At 59.1% G+C, this 21,509-nt stretch overlaps 6 protein-coding genes across 6 annotated transcripts; 5 read left to right on the top strand and 1 right to left on the bottom strand.

Moving 5' to 3' along the window:
- Window positions 1-966: 966 nt before the first annotated feature.
- On the top strand, window positions 967-3,844 carry BKCO1_4000010 (elongation factor 2; the record flags this gene model as incomplete). The annotated part of the gene is made up of 6 exons (XM_020275414.1): window positions 967-974; window positions 1,103-1,118; window positions 1,183-1,240; window positions 1,293-1,948; window positions 2,004-3,770; window positions 3,827-3,844. 6 exons carry the CDS (start codon window positions 967-969, stop codon window positions 3,842-3,844), a joined length of 2,523 nt encoding a protein of 840 aa, XP_020128465.1.
- Window positions 3,845-4,464: 620 nt separating this feature from the next.
- BKCO1_400009 (ccch zinc finger and rrm domain-containing protein) lies at window positions 4,465-7,408 on the top strand (the record flags this gene model as incomplete). The annotated part of the gene is made up of 5 exons (XM_020275504.1): window positions 4,465-4,529; window positions 4,585-4,706; window positions 4,757-6,708; window positions 6,832-6,924; window positions 7,001-7,408. 5 exons carry the CDS (start codon window positions 4,465-4,467, stop codon window positions 7,406-7,408), a joined length of 2,640 nt encoding a protein of 879 aa, XP_020128515.1.
- Window positions 7,409-8,687: 1,279 nt separating this feature from the next.
- On the bottom strand, window positions 8,688-13,962 carry BKCO1_400008 (cyclin; the record flags this gene model as incomplete). Its single annotated transcript, XM_020275493.1, has 8 exons — window positions 8,688-9,502; window positions 9,568-9,898; window positions 9,948-10,076; window positions 10,134-10,215; window positions 10,266-11,087; window positions 11,229-11,311; window positions 11,750-13,546; window positions 13,600-13,962. 8 exons carry the CDS (start codon window positions 13,960-13,962, stop codon window positions 8,688-8,690), a joined length of 4,422 nt encoding a protein of 1,473 aa, XP_020128514.1.
- Window positions 13,963-14,624: 662 nt separating this feature from the next.
- Window positions 14,625-16,277, top strand: BKCO1_400007 (ferredoxin-nadp+ reductase; the record flags this gene model as incomplete). Its single annotated transcript, XM_020275482.1, has 3 exons — window positions 14,625-14,921; window positions 14,974-15,405; window positions 15,462-16,277. 3 exons carry the CDS (start codon window positions 14,625-14,627, stop codon window positions 16,275-16,277), a joined length of 1,545 nt encoding a protein of 514 aa, XP_020128511.1.
- A 2,077-nt stretch (window positions 16,278-18,354) lies between these two features.
- Window positions 18,355-19,125, top strand: BKCO1_400006 (uncharacterized protein; the record flags this gene model as incomplete). The annotated part of the gene is made up of 1 exon (XM_020275471.1): window positions 18,355-19,125. The coding sequence occupies one exon, from the start codon at window positions 18,355-18,357 to the stop codon at window positions 19,123-19,125; it is 771 nt and encodes a 256-aa protein (XP_020128510.1).
- Window positions 19,126-20,214: 1,089 nt separating this feature from the next.
- Window positions 20,215-21,324, top strand: BKCO1_400005 (gnat family; the record flags this gene model as incomplete). The annotated part of the gene is made up of 2 exons (XM_020275460.1): window positions 20,215-20,827; window positions 21,059-21,324. The coding sequence occupies 2 exons, from the start codon at window positions 20,215-20,217 to the stop codon at window positions 21,322-21,324; spliced, it is 879 nt and encodes a 292-aa protein (XP_020128513.1).
- Window positions 21,325-21,509: the final 185 nt, after the last annotated feature.

Genomic DNA, 21,509 nt, shown 5'->3' with positions numbered 1-21,509 from the left:
ATAGGAAGGTGATGATGTGGAACGTCGATCAGAAAGTGTATGTTGTCCGTGCAGTTTGGTATGGGTAGATTGGTGCAGCAGGGCCCATAAGTCGGCAGCTGGATTTTCCAGTATGAATCCTGAGGAAAGCCAGGACATAGGATACTCCGTGTCTCGAGCTGCGATGCTGGGTGAACTTGCGGCTCGTCACGTGAAGTGGGGTTCTGGATTTCAGGCAGCCGCGTCGCCCAACTAGGCGTCCGATTGGTTGGGGGCAGGTTTCCAACAAGATCAGCTCTGTGACTGGGAAACATGCGGCGGTATGACACCGCAAGGGAGGAGTAGTGAGTCAATGGCAAACGAGATGGCCTTATAAGCCCGTAGCCGCAAGCGATTCGTTCGACCATGGTGTCAACCTGCGCGGTAAGCCGTGAGAGGTTACCGTTCGCCGGGGCTAAGGCCCTAAACGCCGGGACCCCGCGACACTCACAATCCGCGCCGCTGCCTCTGACACGGATAATGTGGCTCTGGTGAGAATTGCGGTGCCAGGAATCGGAATCCAAGGACCATTATGCGGGTCGCGAGCTATGGGGGCGGTGGCGGGGTGCTTTCGACGGGCGACGGGCGCGACGGTGGCGGGCAGATGAGCTGTGTGGATTGCCGCGCTCGAGCTCTACCATTGGGCACCGAGTGCATTAAGCGAAGCCAGCCCCACCGCCGCCCAGAGCGCAAAACCTGTGCCTCATCATCCCACCTGCAGTCCGACCTTTCCTTTCTCCCCACCACACTCGCCCTCGGTCACCTCGAGCTTTTAAAAGGCACGCCCGGCCTTTCAAAAGTCGTTGCTTGATCGAAGTCACCTCCCCCAAGGCAGCGCCTACCAACCACAGCGTCCGCTGAGCGTCGCCCGACACCTCAAAAGCGGGGTATCGCATATTCCTCGAGAAAAGACTTTTCAAGTAGACACATCCGCACAACACCGCCAAGATGGTCAAGTAAGTCTACGCTCCCGTCGTCCGCCGCGCCCTGCGTCTTCCGAGCAGCCTCAGCGCTGTCTCCCCCGGCGTAGGCGCTGCGACGCGATTTGCGCCCATGCGACCGCTTGCTGACAATTCGCTCGCAGCTTCACCGTCGAGGAGGTATGTACACTACATGCGAAAGCTGCGCCTGCAAACCATGGACGGAATACTGACATGATTGAAGATCCGTGGTCTCATGGACAGCCCTGTTAACATCAGGAACATGTCCGTCATTGCCCATGGTAAGTCGCAACACCACCCGTGCAGTCCGTCGGGCGCTGACAGCCACTGCAGTCGACCACGGCAAGTCTACCCTTACGGACTCCCTCGTCCAGCGCGCCGGTATCATTTCCGCCGCCAAGGCTGGTGAGGCCCGTTTCACCGATACTCGTGCCGATGAGCAGGAGCGTGGTGTCACTATCAAGTCGACCGCCATCTCCCTGTACGCCCAGCTTATCGACGAGGAGGACCTCAAGGACATCAAGGTCAAGACCGAGAAGAACGACTTCTTGATCAACTTGATTGACTCGCCTGGTCACGTTGATTTCTCTTCCGAAGTCACTGCTGCCCTCCGTGTCACTGACGGTGCTCTCGTCGTCGTCGACACCGTCGAGGGTGTCTGCGTCCAGACCGAGACTGTCCTGCGTCAGGCTCTTGGTGAGCGTATCAAGCCCGTCGTCATCATCAACAAGGTCGACCGTGCTCTTCTCGAGCTCCAGGTCTCCAAGGAGGACCTGTACCAGAACTTCTCTCGTGTCATCGAGTCCGTCAACGTCGTCATTGCCACCTACTTCGACAAGGTCCTCGGTGATGTCCAGGTCTACCCCGACCAGGGTACCGTTGCCTTCGGTTCCGGTCTCCACGGCTGGGCCTTCACCGTCCGCCAGTTCGCTTCCAGGTACGCCAAGAAGTTCGGTGTTGACAAGAACAAGATGATGGAGCGTCTCTGGGTAAGTCGTGAATTCCCCCGAAATTTCTGCCCACCGATTTCTAATTAGACCTCAGGGCGACAACTACTTCAACCCCAAGACCAAGAAGTGGACCAAGACCGCTCCCGAGGGCGGCGAGCGTGCCTTCAACCAGTTCATCCTTGACCCCATTTTCCGTATCTTCAACGCCGTCATGAACTTCAAGAAGGACGAGATCCCCAAGATCCTCGAGAAGCTCGAGATCAAGCTCACCAGCGACGAGAAGGACCTCGAGGGCAAGCAGCTTCTGAAGGTCGTCATGAGGAAGTTCCTTCCTGCCGCTGATGCTCTTCTGGAGATGATGATTCTCCACCTTCCTTCTCCCGCCACCGCCCAGAAGTACCGTATGGAGACTCTGTACGAGGGTCCCCACGATGACGCCAGCGCCATCGGTATCCGTGACTGCGACCCCAAGGGTCCTCTCATGCTCTACGTCTCGAAGATGGTGCCGACCTCTGATAAGGGTCGTTTCTACGCTTTCGGTCGTGTCTTCTCCGGTACCGTCCGCTCCGGTCTCAAGGTCCGCATCCAGGGCCCCAACTACACCCCTGGCCGCAAGGAGGACCTGTTCATCAAGGCCATCCAGCGTACCATTCTCATGATGGGTCGTTTCACCGAGCCCATTGAGGATGTACCCGCCGGTAACATCCTGGGTCTGGTCGGTATTGATCAGTTCCTGCTCAAGTCTGGTACCCTCACCACCGACGAGACTGCCCACAATATGAAGGTCATGAAGTTCTCCGTCTCGCCTGTCGTCCAGCGCTCCGTCGAGGTCAAGAACGCCAACGATCTGCCCAAGCTTGTCGAGGGTCTTAAGCGTCTGTCCAAGTCCGACCCTTGCGTTCTTACCATGATCTCCGAGTCTGGTGAGCACATTGTTGCCGGTGCTGGTGAGCTCCACCTTGAGATTTGCTTGAAGGATCTCGAGGAGGACCACGCCGGTGTTCCTCTCCGCATCTCCGACCCCGTCGTCCAGTACCGTGAGACCGTCGGTGGCGAGTCCCGCATCACTGCCCTGTCCAAGTCGCCCAACAAGCACAACCGTCTGTACATGATCGCCCAGCCCCTTAGCGAGGAGGTTTCCAAGGACATTGAGGCTGGCAAGATCGGCCCGCGTGACGATTTCAAGGCTCGTGCCCGCTTCCTTGCCGACGAGCACGGCTGGGATGTCACCGATGCCCGTAAGATTTGGTGCTTCGGTCCCGACACCAACGGCGCCAACCTCCTGGTTGACCAGACCAAGGCCGTCCAGTACCTCAACGAAATCAAGGACTCCGTCGTCTCCGGTTTCCAGTGGGCCACCAAGGAGGGTCCCATTGCCGAGGAGCCCATGCGCTCGGTCCGCTTCAACGTCATGGATGTTACCCTTCACGCCGATGCCATTCACCGTGGTGGTGGCCAGATCATCCCCACCGCTCGCCGTGTCCTGTACGCCGCTACCCTGCTCGCCGACCCCGGTCTTCTCGAGCCCGTCTTCTTGGTCGAGATCCAGGTTCCCGAGAACGCCATGGGTGGTATCTACGGTGTCCTTACCCGCAGGAGAGGTCACGTTTTCGAGGAGGCCCAGCGTCCTGGTACTCCCCTGTTCAACGTCAAGGCTTACCTGCCCGTCAAGGAGTCCTTCGGTTTCAACGCCGACCTCCGCTCCAACACTTCCGGCCAGGCCTTCCCTCAGTCCGTCTTCGACCACTGGCAGATCCTGCCCGGTGGTTCTCCTCTGGACAACACCTCGCTGCCCGGCCAGGTCGTCGTGGAGATGCGCAAGAGGAAGGGTCTCAAGCCCGAGGTTCCCGGCTACGAGAACGTAAGTTTTGTATTGATGGTATTTTTATGTGGGCCAACAGCTAACAATCTTCGCAGTACTACGACAAGTTGTAAGCGGTTTCTGTCGCAAAAAGATAGCAACCCTTTTCTCAAAAATATCCGGTCTTCGGGGCATCATCAGGAATGCTCATCATCTTTGTCACCATTCCGGAAACGACGGAGGGGATATCGGTATCTCAAACGGGCTCAATATAGAGATATGACGGATGATTCGCATGGGGTATTCGCTCGGTAGAAGGCCGACATTGATGATGCACTTGATGTCCTTTTCTTTTAGCATGGTTCTTTTTTTGTGTATCCCGGGCGCTAGAAATTTACGATATGACACAAAAGATGATCTGTCGCTCTGGTACACTACTATGGCATTTCTGCACCGTTGGGCTAATGCGACTCGGCCGTTTGATTCTGTGCGAATGCACGTGACGTGCGGAATTTCTGTGGTTCCGGGCGCGGGTTAAGTTGTCTTGGGGCTCTTCGTCATAGCGTGTTTCTGGCCGGTGATTTTGGGACCATTCATGCGCCCGCCGCCCTCGACACCTGAAGCCATTCCACTCACAGCGCAGCACTTCAATGCGAACTTTCAGCTAGCGTCTCAGCAGCTCGGCATACATTCCGCCGCGCAAACCTCGTCGCCTCGCACCCCCACTTAATCGCCGCTATCGCCGTCTGCCAAGATGCTCATCAGCGACGACGACGCCGTAGTGTTGAAGAAATGGATTGTCAAGAGGCTGGAAGACATGTATGGCCCCGCGCTTGGATCGTCTTGCGAAACCACTGAATAATGACCTCAGCAGTAGCTCTGATGCCGATTCCGACGTCCTCGCCGACTACGTGCTAGCTCTGGTGAGGACAGAAGGTTCGGATGAGCAAGTGAAGGCCAATTGCCTGGAGAACTTGGAGGATTTCTTGCGCGATCGTAGGCGCACCGAGAGTTACACCTTTGAGTAACGCTGACATTGTGTGCAGACACCGAGTCGTTTGTCGACGACGTCTTCAACACCATTCGCACGAAATCGTACCTCCCAAACGACGCACCTCAGCAAACGCAAGCCGAGTCCCAGCCTTTCAACCCGCCCAGCGGTCCCGCCAACGGTAATAGACGCCCAAGCGCACAATTTCAGAACGGCTTTCATGACAACAATGCAGATCAATCGCGCAAGCGGGCATGGGGAGATAGGGCAGGTAGCGAACAGCGCGATGGCCAGGACTCTCACTATGGCCGCGGCGCCGGTGGAGACAGGGCCATCAAGCAGATGCGCAGAGGGAACCACCAGGGTGGAGGTGGCCGGGGAGGTCGTCACGGAGGAGACATGGGCATTGCGGGCCTGCCAGGCGCCGGACAGGCGGCCATGCAGGCCATGCAGCACATGTCGCAAATGCCCAATCTCCCGCAGGGCTTCCCGCAGGTCGACCCGAACAACCCGATGAGCGCACTCATTGCCATGCAGGCGTTGGGCTTCCCTCTGCCGGGAATGCCGCAGCTGGGCATGGGCGCGCCGAACAGCTTCGGCCAGAGCGGGTTCCCTCACGCGGGCTCGCCGCCGCCGCGGAAGATTGGGGAGAGGTGTCGCGACTACGACACCAAAGGCTTTTGCGCACTAGGCAGCGCGTGTCCGTACGAGCACGGCACAGACCCGATTATCGTGCCTACCGATGGTGGGATTGACCCCAGTCCGCTCTACCAGGCTCGCTTTGGATCTCCGGCGTCACTACGATGGCCGGGACAGGCGTTGCCTCTCAGATCCCGATTTGCTAACCGCAACGTTCCAGAATACGACCCGAAAAACGCCGCGATCGACACGGACCGCAGAGCCAACGGCCACGGCGACCGCCGTCATCACGAGAGGGGCCGTGGAGGCAGAGGGCGTGGCCGCGGCGAGGGCGGCCGTCGCGGAGGTCGCGCCCATTTCTCACAGGCAGGCCCCAACCACGATCGCTCCATCACGACCATCGTCGTCGAAAACATCCCCGAAGACAAGTTCTCCGACGACGCCGTGCGCGAGTTCTTTTCCGAGTTTGGCAACATCGAGGAGGTCACGATGCAGGCCTACAAGCGCCTCGCGCTGGTCAAGTACGACGACTACTCGTCCGCCCGCAGGGCGTACGACAGCCCCAAGGTCATCTTCGACAATCGCTTCGTCAAGGTGTACTGGTTCAAGCCGGACCAGCACTCGGATGCTGCCAATGGCGGCGGCGGCGGCGCGAACGGCAGGCGCGGCGGCAGCGAAGGCGGCGCGAAGAAGGAGGACGAGGAGATGATGGACATGGAGGAGATCAAGCGGAGGCAGGAGGAGGCGCAAAAGGCGCACGAGGAGAAGCAGCAGAAGCTCAAGGAAGCGGAGGCGAAGAAGGCGGAGCTGGACGCCAAGGTGAAGGCGCAGGCCGAGGAACGCAAGAAGCTGCTGGAGAAGCTGGCGGCGAAGACGGCGGCGAACAAGAAGGCCGGAGACTCGCCCAGCTCGCCGACGATAAAGGGCGGCGACGCGGACGGCAAGTCGTCGGAGGGGTCGGAATCGATGACGGACGCCAACGCCAACGGGAACGCGGACGAGAAGAGGGACAGCTCGCAGACGGAGGCGTTGAAGCTGAAGCTCGCGCAGCTGGAGGCAGAAGCGGAGAGCATGGGCATCAACCCGAACGACCCCAACTACGGCGGCGCAAACACGGGGTATCGCGGTCGCGGCGGTAGGGGCTCTTTCCGCGGACGTGGCGGCTGGGCGCCTCGCGGGCGCGGCGGCTACGACCCCTCGTCCAGAGGCGGTGGCGGGTACCGCGGCCGTGGTGGTTACGGCGGCATGCCCAGAGGCGGTGCCGTCAAGCGTCTGGACTTTAGGCCGCGGAGAGTCGTCGTCAAGATCGGTAACGGCGAGGAGGAATGGACGCCCGACAGGGACGAGGCGCTGCGGAGTCACCTTTTCGTAGGTTTTTTTTTTGTTCTTCCCGCTCCTTTTACGCTTCACAGCCACCCCCCGCTAGCCTGAGATTGGGAGGCAGAAGAGTCCAAGTCCCAACCGTACTGACCATATCGCTCTCTCGCTCAGAACAATTACGAATCCGACAGCATCGACGCGTACCCGGAAGGCGGCAAGAACGCCATGGTCGTCTCGTTCAAGGAACGCTACATCGCCGAGAACGTGAGTTTCTGCTCTTCTTCCCCCCCTCTCTTTTTCCTCCCCCTCTCTGCTCTCCCTCATAATCGATCGCATCAAGACCACTCTGACTGACAACATCCGCTCCGCGCACACCAAAAACACACAGTTCATCGCCCACTCCCAAGACATCCCTTCCATCGGCCGCGTCCAGCTCTCGTGGGCGCCCAACCCGCCATCCTCGGCCGCATATTCCCCCCAGGTACTTAAGCTTGAACAACAACAACAATCGGGCTTCTCGTCGTCGTCGAAGCCCGGATCGTCGGTGGCTGATGATGACAATGGCGATGAGGACGCGAGTATGGGGGAGGCGGGGAGTGCTGTTGGCGCGGTGGGCAGCAGCGGTGGTGGTGGTGGTGGTGGTGCGGGTGGTGGTGGTGGTGCTGGGGCTGGGGCTGGGGCTGGGGCTGGGGCTGGGGCCGAGGAGTTCGACGTCGCGGATGATGAGGATCGGTGGATGGCTGCTTGAGTTTTCTCTCTCTGTCTCTCTCTCTCTCTCTCTGTCTCTCTCTCTCTCTCTCTCTCTCTCTCTCTCTCTCTCTCTCTCTCTCTCTCTCTCTACGGTTTGACGGAGGGAGGAAGAGAGAGACGGAGAAAGAGAGGAGTGGGGAGGGGGGGAGGCGGAAGAAATAGTCTCTATCTTATTCTCTTCTTCCTTTGCATAGTTTGCGGACGGATGGAGGGTGCTTTGTACGACGACGAGGATGAGGGACCCTCTTCGTGATTTAACGGTGATGGGTGGATGGATAAATTGGAGGGAAACGACAGGGAAGAAAAGTTGGGGAGGTACAAGTCAAATCAGTCTTGTTTGTGGAGGCCGGTTTCTCGCTATCGATCTTGAATGATTTTTTTGTTCCTTCACCCCATCCCCCTTTGGTGCAGACAGACAGCTAGCTCTCTCTTTGCCCTCTCCTTTGCTTTCCCTTTTTTTTTCCCTCCCCTTCTTTCCCTTCCCTTCCCTTTCTATACTTTTTTCTTGTTCCTACTACTATTCGAGAAAACGGCAGCATGGCGTGCGCGGGGAAAGCATGGGCAGAAGATGGATGCATTTTTGGGTAGGGCGTTTGCGCAAGTGGTCGTAGTCTCAAGTAGGGAAGGTCGTATGTGGTGGTAGTGAGGCGACTGGCGGTGGGGGAAAAAAAATAGTGATTGATGGATCGTGGGTTTGTCGTAGCCAGTCTGGTGTATGTATGTATGTACATACGAAGGTCATACGTAATTCACCGTATTCTCTTTCGTAGTGAAGAAGCACTGGAGTCTTATTTTAGTTCGTCTCTCTAATTCGTATCGACCCGTCCGTCCGTCCGTCATTCCTTCCTTGAGGGCCGACTGACTGACTGCCTAACGTCCAGGCTGCTTGCTGCCCATTTCCGTTCTATCTTCCCTTTTCTTTCCTCTTTTCTCATGCCCTGTAATCGTGGGCTTTGTCCCCTATTCCATTTCATATCGAGGCCACAGTCACCCACGATAGGTAGCTAGCTGCACTGGGCGCCGTGCCTCCTTCGATTTGTAAGAATTTGTCTTGTTGCCCTTTAATTTTTCGCCCCCTCCCGCCCTCCACAATCGAGCTAGCAATGAGGCAAACGCCCAAAGAAAAGAGAACCACCCCAGGGTATATACCATGTCAACCATCCATGTTTCTCATCCCCCCCCATTTTGTTCCACCCCCAATTTGTTCCTCACCGTCGTCTTCTAGATTTTCCCCCAATCGTATACTCGCTATCCCATTCACCCACCAACCCACCCGCTCACCTCCGTCCCCTCCCCCGGTCCCTCTCCCTCTCCCTATCCCTCAGGTCCCGCTCTCTATCTCTATCCCGCTCCCTATCCCTGTCCCTATCTCTTTCTCTCTCCCTGTCCCTATTGTCCCTATTGTCTCTATCCCTGTTGTCTCTATCCCTCTCCCTGCCCTTATCCCTCTCCCTCTCCCTCTCAACCCCACCTGCATCGCTATTCCCAGCGCCGCCGCCGGCCACTTCGACTTCAACCTCGTACTCTTCCTCCTCGTCGACAAAGTACCGCTGCACCTCCCTCTTCTCGCCCTGCACGCGCGCTGGGTCCAGCATGAAGCGCACCGTCCCCCCGACGCCTCTTGTCCCGATGGCTGAGATGGGGAGGGTGACGGCCGATGTTGTTGCTGTTGTGGGTGGCTGTTGTGGCTGTTGCTGTTGTGGTGCGGTGGGCGGGAGGTGGTGGAGTGTTGTGCCGTTTGCGATGGTGCTGCCTGGTGCGGTTGCGGGTGTTGGGGTTGTGGTGGCGGTGCCTGGTTTCGGGGGGAGGCCGTTGGGCGTGTGTGAGGGTGCGGGTGCGGCTGTGGTGACGGGCTTGGGTGGGAGGGTGGTGTTGGTGGTCGTGGTGGTAGGGGTGCCGACGGCGGTCGTAGTGGCGGTTGATGGGGTGGGGGTGCTGGTGGCGTATTGTGTGTAGCGGGGCAGATGGGCGTCCTTGGATTCTACGTTGAGCGCGATGCGTACGTTGATGTAGGTGTCGAGCGGGTGGTGGGGGCCGATGAGGCTGGTGTTGCGGTGGTGGGTGTAGAGGTCGAGGAGGTCGAGCATGGTTTCTGTGGTGGTGACGGTTGGGTCAGTGGGATGGAGCGTGGGAGAGCAGCTGTGGTGCTGGACTCACCCATGACCTCTGCTCTCGAAACCTTCCACCGCGCGTATTCGAGAGCCTGAACGCGCTCCAGGCGGGCATCGCACAGGCGGGCGGCCAGCTCGACGCAGGCCAGGGCCATTGCGGCCGTCGTCTGCTTGAGCGGTGCGAAGGTGCGGTACAGGTCGAGCGACATGTTGTAGGCGGTTTTGCCGACACGGTCCTTGGCGAAGGCGCACCAGCGCGCCAGCTTGATGACCAACTTCTGCGGCTGGCGGCTGCGGAAGTCGAAGCCGGCGCCTTCGAGCATCAGCCGCTCGAGGCCTATGATGACCTTGGAGGGCTGCTCCAGTTGCTGGAGGCGCTGCGTGTTAATAAGTAGCTTCGGGTAGTCCTGGAGACAGGATGCTCACCGGGTCGTCGGGGGAGAGCTGGTCTGCTGGGGATAGCTTCAGGTTGAACGAGGCACAGATGATTTCCTTGGACTTTTTGAGCGTGTCCTCGATCTTGCAGGCTGTGAAGAGTGCAGCCAGTGCAGCTTCCTGGGAGCAGTCAGGTAACGTGATGCAGCGATGGTCTTGAAAAGCGGAGATACTCACGACGATGTTGTATTCGTTGTCTGAGTGGATCAGACGGAATTTGTGGTAGTAAACACATGCTGTATTGAATGTGCGGACGGGCCTAACCATGTCAGACTCGGTACGGAGGCGACGAGAGGCGGGGAGACGGACAGTTGCAATGATTTCCTGACGTTGTCGATGAGTTGCACACCTTGCAGGCGGATGCTGTCCTCCTTGGCCTCGGGCATGCCGATGGCGGCGAGGAATTGCTCGACCCTTTGCTGGAAGACGTAGGGCTTCGCGACCTCGATGAAGGAGGGATGCGGCCCCGGGTGGCCGTTGGGGGCCGTCAGCGGCGCGGGAGCAGGCGCCATGGTGGTCTCGTCCTCGTCGCTCAGCGGCGTCGGCTGGCCGTAGGGCGTCAGATATCGCAGGCTGGCTAGCCTTGGCCCGTCGTCGCAGGCGTCGTCGCAGGCTTCGTCGCGGCGCGGCTCAGCAGCACTCGACGATTTGTGGTTGCGTGGATTGCACCGGTCGAGCTTGGAGGGCGCACCCAGCGCGACGAGGTTCGGATTGCACTGGACCGGACGAGGCGCGGAGCGATCGCTGGCGGCTCCTCGGCGCCCTGGTTGGCGTCGCGCCGGGGCCGCGTTTTCTCCGCCGGGGCCGCCTCCGCCTCCGCCTCTGACCTGCTGTGCCGTGCCCTTGATTCTAAATCCCTCGACCTCCATCTCCTCGTTGCTGTGAAGCGACCACTCGCGCGGTATCGGTGGCGGCCCCAGCACCAGCTTTTTTGTCCTTCGCGTCATGGTGTCCTGTGTAAGTTGCAGAGTGAGTGCTCGTCTGCCGCGGGTCGGATATGGCTGCGGGTTCTGAGAGAGGCTGCGGGAGGTTTGTTGCATGTGCTTTGGCTGTGCCTTGATGGGATAGCTGTCGAGAGTTGAGAATGAGGCTGCGGCGGTGCTGAGGATGGCATGGTGACGTATCACCTCCCTGCCTTTCAGCGTTAGGTTGCCCTCTGTTTGCGCGCTCTTGCCTCTGCACAACGGCTTCGACTCGCCGGCCGCGCCTTCCCTGCTTTCCTCTCTCTCCAAGACATGTGTCCTGCCCACTCGTCCCACTTTCTACACATACTGCACCACAACATCACTATCACTGTCATCTGAGCCCGGGAATCCGCTAGCATGGCTGATCTTCCTGAAGACCAGTAAATTAATCTATTTTTCTCTCTTTCTCTCCGCGACGACCCCACTGTGGGTCGGCCAGCCCCGCGATCCCTTTTCTTTTTTTTCTCTCTTTCCTAGGCCGAAGAGCTTTTGAGCAGCGCGTTCTGTGATACATCACACACAGGAGACATCAGAAACCAATCCAGCAACGCCGAACGTTGTCCAGGAAACAAGAGAAGATACCAGATACCAGATTATCGATATCTCATGCGTTCCCAATAAGAACCAGGAAGGAAAAAAAACTACTTCCGCGTCTAGCGGAATCGCCATCGCACACAGAAGGGGATATATCACACTTTAAAAAAGAACCCCAAAACCGGACCCCTCCCAAAACCCTATTCGATCCAGACCAAGAAAATCCCCCCAAACCCCAAGTAAAAAGAAAAAAGAATAAAAACCTCTACTACAACACTACACCACCCCACTAACCTTCCTCCTCGTCATCCCCTCGCGCTCCCAATTCCCCGCCAGCCCCTCCTCGGCCGCCTTGCCGCTCACGACCCTCAGCCTGCGGCCGCCTCCCGCCAACGCCGCTCCAGCAGCACCAGCACCCCCCCTCTTCACGTCGCCCAAATCGCCGTCCACGACCTCGACGTCGACGCCGCTCCTGCTCACGACGCGCGGGCTGCTCTCGACGCGCGCGTACGCGGGGCGCTCGGGGCTGCGGCCCATGGAGCGCCTGGTGGTGCCGCCGCCGGCGTTGGCGGGGAGGTTGAGGAGCTGGTTCGGATGATGGGGATGAGGATGATGCGGCTGCGGTTGCTGCTGCTTTTGTTGCAAGAACATGCCGCGGGGCTTGTTTGCGCCGCCGGCGCCGCCGCCCAAGATGCTTTGTTGGGCGTCGCGCAGGTCGCCGTAGTAGCGCGTCTTGCGCGTGGGGCTGCGCGAGGGCGAGAAGTTGGAGTGGGTGCCGGCGGGCTCGGCGACGGTGCTGCGGGCGCCGCCGGCGCCGCCGCCGATGATGTCGCCGCCGATGTCGCTGCCGTTGTGGTGGCTACCGGGGCCGTGGCCGTGGCCGTGGTGGCCGTGGGTTGGGAAGTATCCCCAGGCGTCCGTGGTGCGGGTGACGGTCGAGTTGATGGTCATGGCGCGGCCGATGTCAGAGGAGCGTTCGGACGAGATGGAGCCGATTTCGGATTGGAAGGAGGGCATGGGCGGGGGCATGGAGGCTCTCTTGGCGTTGTGGTCCGCGATCGGCTGCGGCGAGGGAGGGTTCATGCGGAGCGGTTGCGGGCGCAGGTGGCCGGTGTTTTCGCCGTCAGAGAGCGGGGAGAGCGGGCCCTGGTGGTTAACTATGTCCGCATACACGGTGGTGGTGGCGACGGCGCCGTCATCATCGGCTTCGAACGAGTAACGCCGGACCAGTGGTTTCTTAGCCGTCACTTCCTCCTCCTCATCTGAGGCGGAGAAGTCTTCGCCTTCTGCATGGACGAACCAGTTGTCGTTCTTCAGAGACTGGCGCTTCTTGGACTTCTCGGAACGGACGGGCGACCTGCCGGGAGAAGAGCTGGGTGACATGGAATCGTAGCCCCCCGGAGACATCTTAGGAAGGTTCTTCAGGTCGAGTTTGGCCGGGACCATGCTGTCGTTCCGACCATGCACGAACACACGCGACTCACGGGCTGATTGAGGGTTGTGAGGATTGTAGGGCACGTTGGAATTTCTCCGTGAATCCATAAACGGCATGGTCCGAACGTCGGGAATCAGAGGATCTTCCTGACCATAAGAAGACCTGGTGGGGCTGGACATGGCGGTGCTACCCGACAGATCGCTAAAGCGCTTCTCCGGGGGTATGGTAATGTTGGACAGGGACGAGGTCTTGTGCTTATGCCTAGTGCTCCTGCGCGAGGTCAGGTTGTCCTCAAGCGGGTTCATGTCAGGTGGAAGTTTTCCGATCTTGCGGAAGATCAGGACAAGGTAGAGTCCAAGACCCATCGAGATCAGATGCAGTCCTCCGACAGTCACGGAAGTCAGCCAGGTCGTGAGCAGGATGCTGGAGGTAGCAGCATCGGCGTTAAAGAAGGTGCGCCAGCGTCCATCGGTACCCGGAGCATCTTGCCAGTTGCTGTTGGCAAGCAGGGCGGTAAAGACATAGAAGGGAATCAGGCCGGTGTCGATGATGAGGGAGAAGAAATGGTAGCTGGCAGAGCTGGAAGGAGCGCGACTCTTGGCAGGGCGGACAAGGTGGTAGATTGCGTAAAGATCACAGACGATGTCGACAGCAGCCTATGACGCGTAAATAAGTCTGTCGCGGAAGATTTAGTCTCGCGTGAACGTACTGGGACCCTGATGATCCAACCCTCGGTGACCTGAGTGCCCTTGATGCAAATGACGCAGACGAGAAGACCGAGCGCGCCGATCAACTGGAGTATCCGGAAGCCGAACTGCACCCAGCGCACCGACTTGATGGCGACCTTGACCCTCGGGCTCATTGGCTTCACATTGCTCTTGCTACTAGACAAGGCAGCATAGCTGTCGGGATGCCGGTTGAAATCGACCAGCGGGCCGTCCTGCTGCTTCGGCGGGCTCTTCGGAGGCACGCGGCTCGCCTTGGTGACGGCCTTGGGATCGAAGCCGTAGAGGGTGTCAGAGGTGGCGGACCACCGCTGGGGCGGATTGTACATGTACGGCTGGGCGGGCATGGCGGGCGACGCGTCGAAGGCGAGTGGGAACGATCAAAGAACGACGCGACGCGTGGGCGCGAGGAATGCGCGGGTCAGCCGGCTCTGCGCGCGCGACACTGGCAGCGCGGCGAGAGACAAAGAAGGGTGGGCGGCGGGCAAGAGCTTGGTAGGCTTGGGCATGGATGTGGGCGGGCTGGTGATGTTAAGGCTGGTGATGGCGCGAGTGTCTCCATGGCAACACGCAACCCTGGCAGCGGGACCGCCGTGCCGCGTGCAGCCGCCTCGTTTTGGCAGCTAGCCAGGCACCTTTTGCGTTAGCGGTGGGACAGACATGAGCTGAAACGGAATCGCGGCAGGCGTCGGGCAGTCGCTTTCGGTCGCGACGAGCAACAGGCTGCGCGCCGTGGGCGTCACCGTTTCCTGCTCGGGCGCAATGTCCGCGGTGCAGTGGCATGATGGCCGGGCGGCTTCTGCGGCTCTCCGCATGTTGCCAGAGCCGCTGACTCGTGGCCATCGCGATCTCGCCGATCCGTGACGAGCGGCGGTGGTGTTGTTGTGGGCTGCGGGTGAAGCCGAGATCGCGTTGAGCCGCGTGCGTTGGGCGATGACGCTGCGTGCCTTGGTTGCGCGCCCGCGACTCCGACCGAGCCCGCACTACTTTTCTCCAAGCTCTCCAGGAAATGCGCCTCCCACGCCCCGCGCCCTTCGTTTGCCGCGCATGCACCCGCTCTCTCCGCGCGACGAGCAGCCCCAGTGCGCACCTGGCTCGCGACTTTCTCAACGCTAGGACTTACGCCACTGCCCGCGATGGCCGGCCCCTCCGCCTCGCCGTCATCGGCTCCGGGCCTGCAGGCTTCTACTCGGCCTACCGCGTGATGTCCAGGGTGCCGGATGCCGTCGTCGATATGTACGAGCGTCAGCCTGTCCCCTATGGCTTGGTCCGCTTTGGTGTCGCTCCAGACCACCCGGAGGTCAAGGTGAAATCCCGCGCCTCCGCTTCTGCCGTGACTCCACGCTGAGACTGCCCAGAAATGCCAGGAGAAGTTCGAGGAAGTCGCTGCGTCGCCGCGCTTCAACTTCATCGGAAACGTCCAGATTGGCCACCACCTGCCGCTCACTCGCTTGACCCAGCATTACGATGCCATTCTGTTCTCATACGGCGCCTCGATGGACAAGGAATTGGGCATCTCAGGCGAAGATCTGGAAGGCGTATACTCTGCTCGCGCGTTTGTAGGCTGGTACAACGGGCTGCCGGAATATTCCAACTTGGACCCAGTGCTAGACATGGGCAAGGACGCCGTCGTCGTCGGCCAAGGAAACGTCGCTCTCGACGTTGCACGAATACTGCTGAGCAACGTGGATGAATTGAGGAAGACGGACATCGCCGAGCACGCTTTGGAGAAGCTCTCCCGCAGCAAGATAGATTCCGTTCGCATCGTCGGCCGCAGAGGACCCATGCAGGTTCGTGCCAATTCTATGCGATTCAAGCACCGTCCTATAAACCTAACCCCCGCCAGGCTGCCTTCACCATCAAAGAAATCCGGGAGCTCTTCAACCTCCCCAATGTCTTCTTCAAGCCCATCCCCTCGGATGCATTCCCGCCCGCAGACTACAAGCTCAACCGTCAGATGAAGCGCCTCACGAAGATCCTCCAAGAAGGCTCCCCCAACGGGGCCCCTCCCCCAGACCTCTCCCCCGCCCAGAAGCAATGGTCCCTCGACTTCAACCTCTCGCCCACCTCGTTCAACGCCGGCACCGCCTCCGCCTCCGCCTCGGCCCCCCGCATCGCCAGCGCCACCTTCCAACACACGGCCTTCATCCCCGACAGCGACCCCTTCGACCGGGCCGCCCGCGTCGTGTCGTCCGACCGAACCACCACCTTCCCCGCCGCCATCGCCTTCCGCTCCGTCGGCTACAAGTCGGAGCCGCTCCCCGAATTCCGCACGCTCGGCATCCCCTTCGACTACTACAACGGCATCATCCCGCACGACCGGCTCGGCCGCATCGCCGCCGAGGGCGGGCACCTCGCCGGCATGTACGTCGCGGGCTGGGTCAAGCGCGGGCCGACGGGCGTCATCGCCAGCACGATGGAAGACGCGTTCGTGACGGCGGACTCGATCGTGGACGATTGGAAGCGGGGGGCGATGTTTTTGGAGGGCGATGCGCGAGGGTGGGAGGTGTTGAAGGGGGAGGTGGTGGCTGGGGCGAGGCCGGTGAGCTGGGAGGATTGGAGGAGGATCGATGGGGTGGAGAGGGAGAGGGGGAGGGAACGCGGGAAGGAGAGGGTGAAGTTTGTGACGAGGGAGGATATGTTGAGGGTGCTTGATGGGTAGGGCTGGGAGATGTGTCTGTATGGCGAGGGATGTTTGCACAGAGGTGTAGGCGTCGTACGGTGTGGGATGGGTTAGAGGGCATAGAAGGCGGTGTCGTTAAGATGTCGACCGTTGTTGCATGATAGATGCACGAGAGATGTGGGGGCTAGAGCTGTGACAGAGAAAGAGGTCTTCCTACTGAGCGTGAAAAGAAGCTCTCAGACGATGGTTACGGTCCCTTCTTCCCGTCTTCGTCACAGCCCATGGTCAACTGGCCGGGTCAGTGCAGCTTCAACTTGCAATTCCCGATTTCCTTTCCGTATTAATTTACATTTGAGCACCTCTACTGAAGAAACGGATCCTTTTTGCGTCAAAACTTTTAGCCGCATCTTCAGGCAAAAGCGGCCCGAGCACAAGGACAAGAAATGGGAATGACAGTAATTGAGTATTCACCAGCTAAAGTCGGCAGGTGCCAAGTGTTTCAAATCAATACATAGTGGAGTAGACAGTAATGAGCAGGACGCACTGGAGCCACGATTCTGCGGAGTAGCAGGGGTGTGTGGCTTGCGGGTTGCCACTGACGAAGACGGGGTGGCGAATCAGGCCTGAGATGGGCTCGATGATGCTGGACGGCGATCAGGAACAACTGCTTGATCGATCAATGGCGCGGGGAAAACCAACGTCGTGGGTGATGTACAGATGACATTTCGCAATCACTTCACGTCGGACTCGCACTGGCGTGATGTCGATGCTGCCCGTGTGCGTGCCAGGCAATAGTCTCCCAAGCTCCTTCTGTATCCTCGGAGAGCCGCAGCTGAAATAGATTAGTGGTTGTGTGGGCAACTGATGGAGCCCTCGCTTCGAGCCCCATGTCAAGCCGAGGCCAAGACACAGACTTTCCCAGCTGGCGGAGCCGTTTCTTCCGTGCATCCGCCTCGTGGGGTCTCAGCTGGGCCCGGAGCTGAGAAACAAGACCTTTGAAGCACGCGCCGCTTCGTATATGCCGACTGGAGCTGTTCTCGTGGTCGCTGCAGATGCTGTGCCCAGCCCCCTCGGCGGTGGCGGCTGGGTCCGAGACTTGAATTCCCTTGTCCCTGCCCCTGTAAGTAGCCGTGCCCGCCCGCCGATGGTGGAGAAAAAACGCAATAACGGGCAGCAACGGGGGCAAGGCTGAGCTGGGCCAGACCAAGATGGCCGATGAGGCAATAGCTGGCCAGCCTCGCAGCCTTCTGACCCTCTATTTCCGTCCGCTCGGCTCGTGCCCCCTCCGCGCCGCCGGACAGGAATCGGGCGATGCGGCGTCCACGGTGACTCTCACGCTGTTCCCTCCCGGAAAACAGGACTCGGCGCGGTTCACAGCAGCGGCATGGCATGGCTAGTGTGCAATGCATCAAGGTACCGGAGCGCCGAGCTCGAGCCGGGATGCTGGGGTGCGATGGAAAAGCGCCAGACATTCAGCATCATTTCCATCGCACAAGGTCTGTCTGTGCTACCGGCCAATGGGACCAAATTAGCAGCAGCACCCCGGCGGCCCAAGACATGCAGCCGAAGTGCCTTAGTGGTACCTGGCGCATGTACAGTGCATGAATGGTAGCCGAACGGAAGATGGGCTCGGTCTCGGGTAGGCAGGGCAGCAGGAGGACTGGTCTTATAGAAATGCTGGGACCCAGCTCCGCAGCCTGCGTGTCTCTGACTGTGCTGTTTGTCTGCTACTTTTCTCCCCGACTCCCGACGCGCAGCACATGTCGTGATACCCGCCCTTGTCTTCCACCATACATTGTCTACCGCCTTGTCGACTGCTTCGCTGAGTGGCACCACGACGACACTTCCGCGCAGCTGCGGCCTTCCATCGACCTCTTTCTTGATTCCGAGCTCCGAGGCAAACCTACATAAATACACACCCTTGAAGCTCTCCGAACCCACCACCAGCTTTCTCCGCGCTGCTCGGGACCAGCTACTTGCTTTTTCTACCCGAAACAAGATTTACTCCACACCAAATCCACCCATCAAAACGCCTCAATCGGCTCGCCCCCACATCCCCTGCAACCCCGCAACCGGAAAAAAAGAGAAGGAAAAAAAACCGACCAATAAACCAACCATGGACCCCCTCACCGATGACAGTACAACCACCACAACCACAATCCAACCACCTCCCCGCAGAAGCAGCCACACCCCACCCCCGGCGTACACACCCTCACCTTCCTCGCAGCAGCAACACCAACACCAACAAGCACGTCACCACCGCCACTGCTACCACACCGGCCCCAACTCCACCCAGCCAACCGCCTACATCCCCCGCGGCCATCCCCACAGCACCAGCAACACCGCCAACACAGCCATCTACCACCACCGCCCCCGCCCCCGCCACGCCCACGCAACCGTCACATCCCCCGCCGTCTACTCCCCCTCGTCCAAAAAAGAAGTCCAAGTCCTCTTCTACATCAAGCCCAACCAGCCCGCGGCGCCGGCACCCGCTTACGATTCGGAAGAGGACGATGACGATTCCGATGACGACGATACCGACGACGACGACGACGACGACGATTCCGATCCCGATGATGATGAAAATGACGACGACGATGAAGATGAAGATGACGACGAATGGGAACGGATCGGCGTTGCGTGCTACGCGCCGACGATGACGTCTCAGCATCAGTGTCGGCAGGCGACGGTGGAGCTGGAGGCGAGGGTGAGGGCTTTGGAGGCGGAGTTGGCGGCGAGGAGTTCGAGATCGAGGAGGGGGGCGGAGAGGAGGGGGAGGGGGAGGAGGGTGAGGAGGAGGAGGAGTGGGAGTGGGAGTGGGAGTGGGAGTGGGAGTGGGAGTGGGAGTGAGAGTGAGAGTGCGAAAGGGAGTGGGAGTGGGAGGTAGGGCTTGGATGCTGCGGTGGGTGGTGGGCGGTTGTTGTTGTTTGTGGAGGGTTGGAGGGAGGGTGGTGTTTGGGAGATGGATCAGGCTAGGGCCGAGGAGGTGTCCTGCGGCCTTTGGGGTGTGGGCGGGTTTGGCGGAAATCTTTGGGGGAGGATGGAGGTGATTGTGGTCGAGACCGCGGGAAGGGATATATATGTAACGAGCGGAGGAGTTGGGCGTTGTGGGGGATGCTCTTTGCTAAGGCACGGGCTTGTAGTGAGCGTAGCTATACAGTCGTCGGGGCTGAGCGGCGTGTAAGTTCAATCTGCATATATCGTTCTTTGAAAATGGCAAATGCGATTGTTTAATGTCTCCCATCATAGGTCTTGTGCCTCTGCCTCGGTTATCTCAAGCGGTAGGTTTGCAATATCATCTCCGTGTCATATCCGCGTAAGCAAAGCGAGAAATTGCCATGCAATTCATTTTTCAAAGTAAGAAAGATGAACATGGTCCAGGTCAATGAACCAGCTTGTCACTATCCGCATCATTGCGGGCATCCCACTCTACTCGTTCCGACTTTGGACATGACAGATTCTTGGAGCGACCATCCTTATGTACCACTTCCTCAGTTGTTATTGCGTCTCCTACTCGAATAGGTCAATCAAGCCCCAGAGTTTCGACCTCAAACGCTCTTCGCACGGAACCCAAAAAAAATGGGTGTTGAGGTCGATATAAACCATAATCATCACCATTCTGCAACCACGAAACGAACATTCCAATCTCTACTCACCAAAGGGCGCAAAAATAAATCAAGAATCCCGTCTAGCTTATCAAGCAAGGAGATATATTCGGCCCCCAATGCTACATCGTCATCTGCGATACATATCAACGATGCAACGCCGTCAGTTAGCGGGTGACTCATACGCCAAATCCTTCCTTTCCATATCTCTCTTCACTCCCCTCCCCCCCCCCAAGATCCCATACCACCCGCCCAACACAGCCTCTCGTCCTCAAAGAAGCCCAAACCTTCCAAGGAAAAAAAGAGCCAAAACCAAAAACCAAAACCAACACCAAAAACCCGGCCCCCGCACCGGCGCCGCCCAATTCAAAATGGTCACAACAATCCACCACGACCCCACCACAACCCCACCCACCCCCTACCTCAAAATCCCCCTCCCCACTGCCTCTTCTTCCACCTCCTCCACCATCACCCCCGCCTCCACCTCCACCACCTCCAGTACCCCCTCCCCCAACCGCCACCGCCGCTTCACCCACGTCCTCCTCACCCCGCCGCGCCGCACCGACGGCCCCGCCGCCGTCGCCGCCCTCAACGACCCCCGCGTCTACCTCAACCTGCTCGGCCCCGCCTACCCGTACGACCTGCACCACTGGGAGGCGTGGTACGCTTCGCTCGCGGCGGACGCGGCGCGGGCGGCGGAGGAGCTGCGGGGGGTGGAGGAGGTGAGGCGGGATGGAAAAAAAGAGGAGGAGGAAGGGAGGAAGGACGGGAAGCGGTGGTGGGTGGGGAGTGGGTTGCCGTTTCCGGTTATTAGGGGGGTGGTGGATGGGGAGGAAGGGGAGAAGGTGGTGTTTTTGGGCAAGGTGAATGTGAGGAGGGCGGATTACAGGACGGTGAGGGATGAGGGGGAGAGGAGGCGGTTGAGGGAGGCGAATGCGGGGTTGGGGCCGGGGGAGGAGGCGAAGATCGAGTGGGAGATGGGGTGTGAGTTTTTTTTTTCTTTTCTTTTTTTCTTGATTGTCTTGTCCGAGGAAGGTGGGCGCGGGGAGGAAGAGCTGGCGCTTAATTGATTGCTTGTTTTTGCTTCTCTTGCTTCCCTTTTTTTTTTCTCTCTTTTTTCTTGTCTTTTCTTCCTCCCCCTCTCTTTTTGGCGGCAAAGGATTCACTTTTGTCGTTCGCGCGTTCCCCATGCTGACGTCCCTCTCCCACCCACAGTCTGGCTCTGTCCCGAAGCCCAAGGCCAAGGCATCATGACTACGGTCCTACGCACGCTTCTCGAGGGATTTTTCGTCGACTACATGAACATTCACAACCTGAAGGGCTCGTTCCTCGCGCACAACAAGGGCAGCAGGCGAGTGTTTGAAAAGTGCGGGTTCGTGTTCGAGAGCGAGGAAGTGGATGCTTTCGAGGTGGTCGAAAGCAAGACGGGGGGTGTCAAGGGTGTGATGGTCAACGCCGTTCATACGAGATGGAAAAGATGATTGGCGTGAGCTGGCGCGGATCCTTCCTTTGGGTTGAGTATTGTCTTGCTGCTTGAGATATTCTTCGTTGGCTGAATGAAGGTGCACGCTTGAAAGGCTCGTACCTTACGCAATACGGGCAGCAAGAGTGCTTGAAAAGTGTCTGTTTGTGCTTGGAAGTGCCGGTACATGGAAGTGATACGGAC

This window comes from Diplodia corticola (genome assembly GCF_001883845.1).
Source record: "Diplodia corticola strain CBS 112549 chromosome Unknown scaffold40, whole genome shotgun sequence".
NCBI classification, from domain to species: Eukaryota; Fungi; Ascomycota; class Dothideomycetes; order Botryosphaeriales; family Botryosphaeriaceae; genus Diplodia; species Diplodia corticola.
The sequence above is the reverse complement of the archived record's forward strand: the minus strand, read 5'-3'. Positions and strand labels throughout refer to the sequence as shown.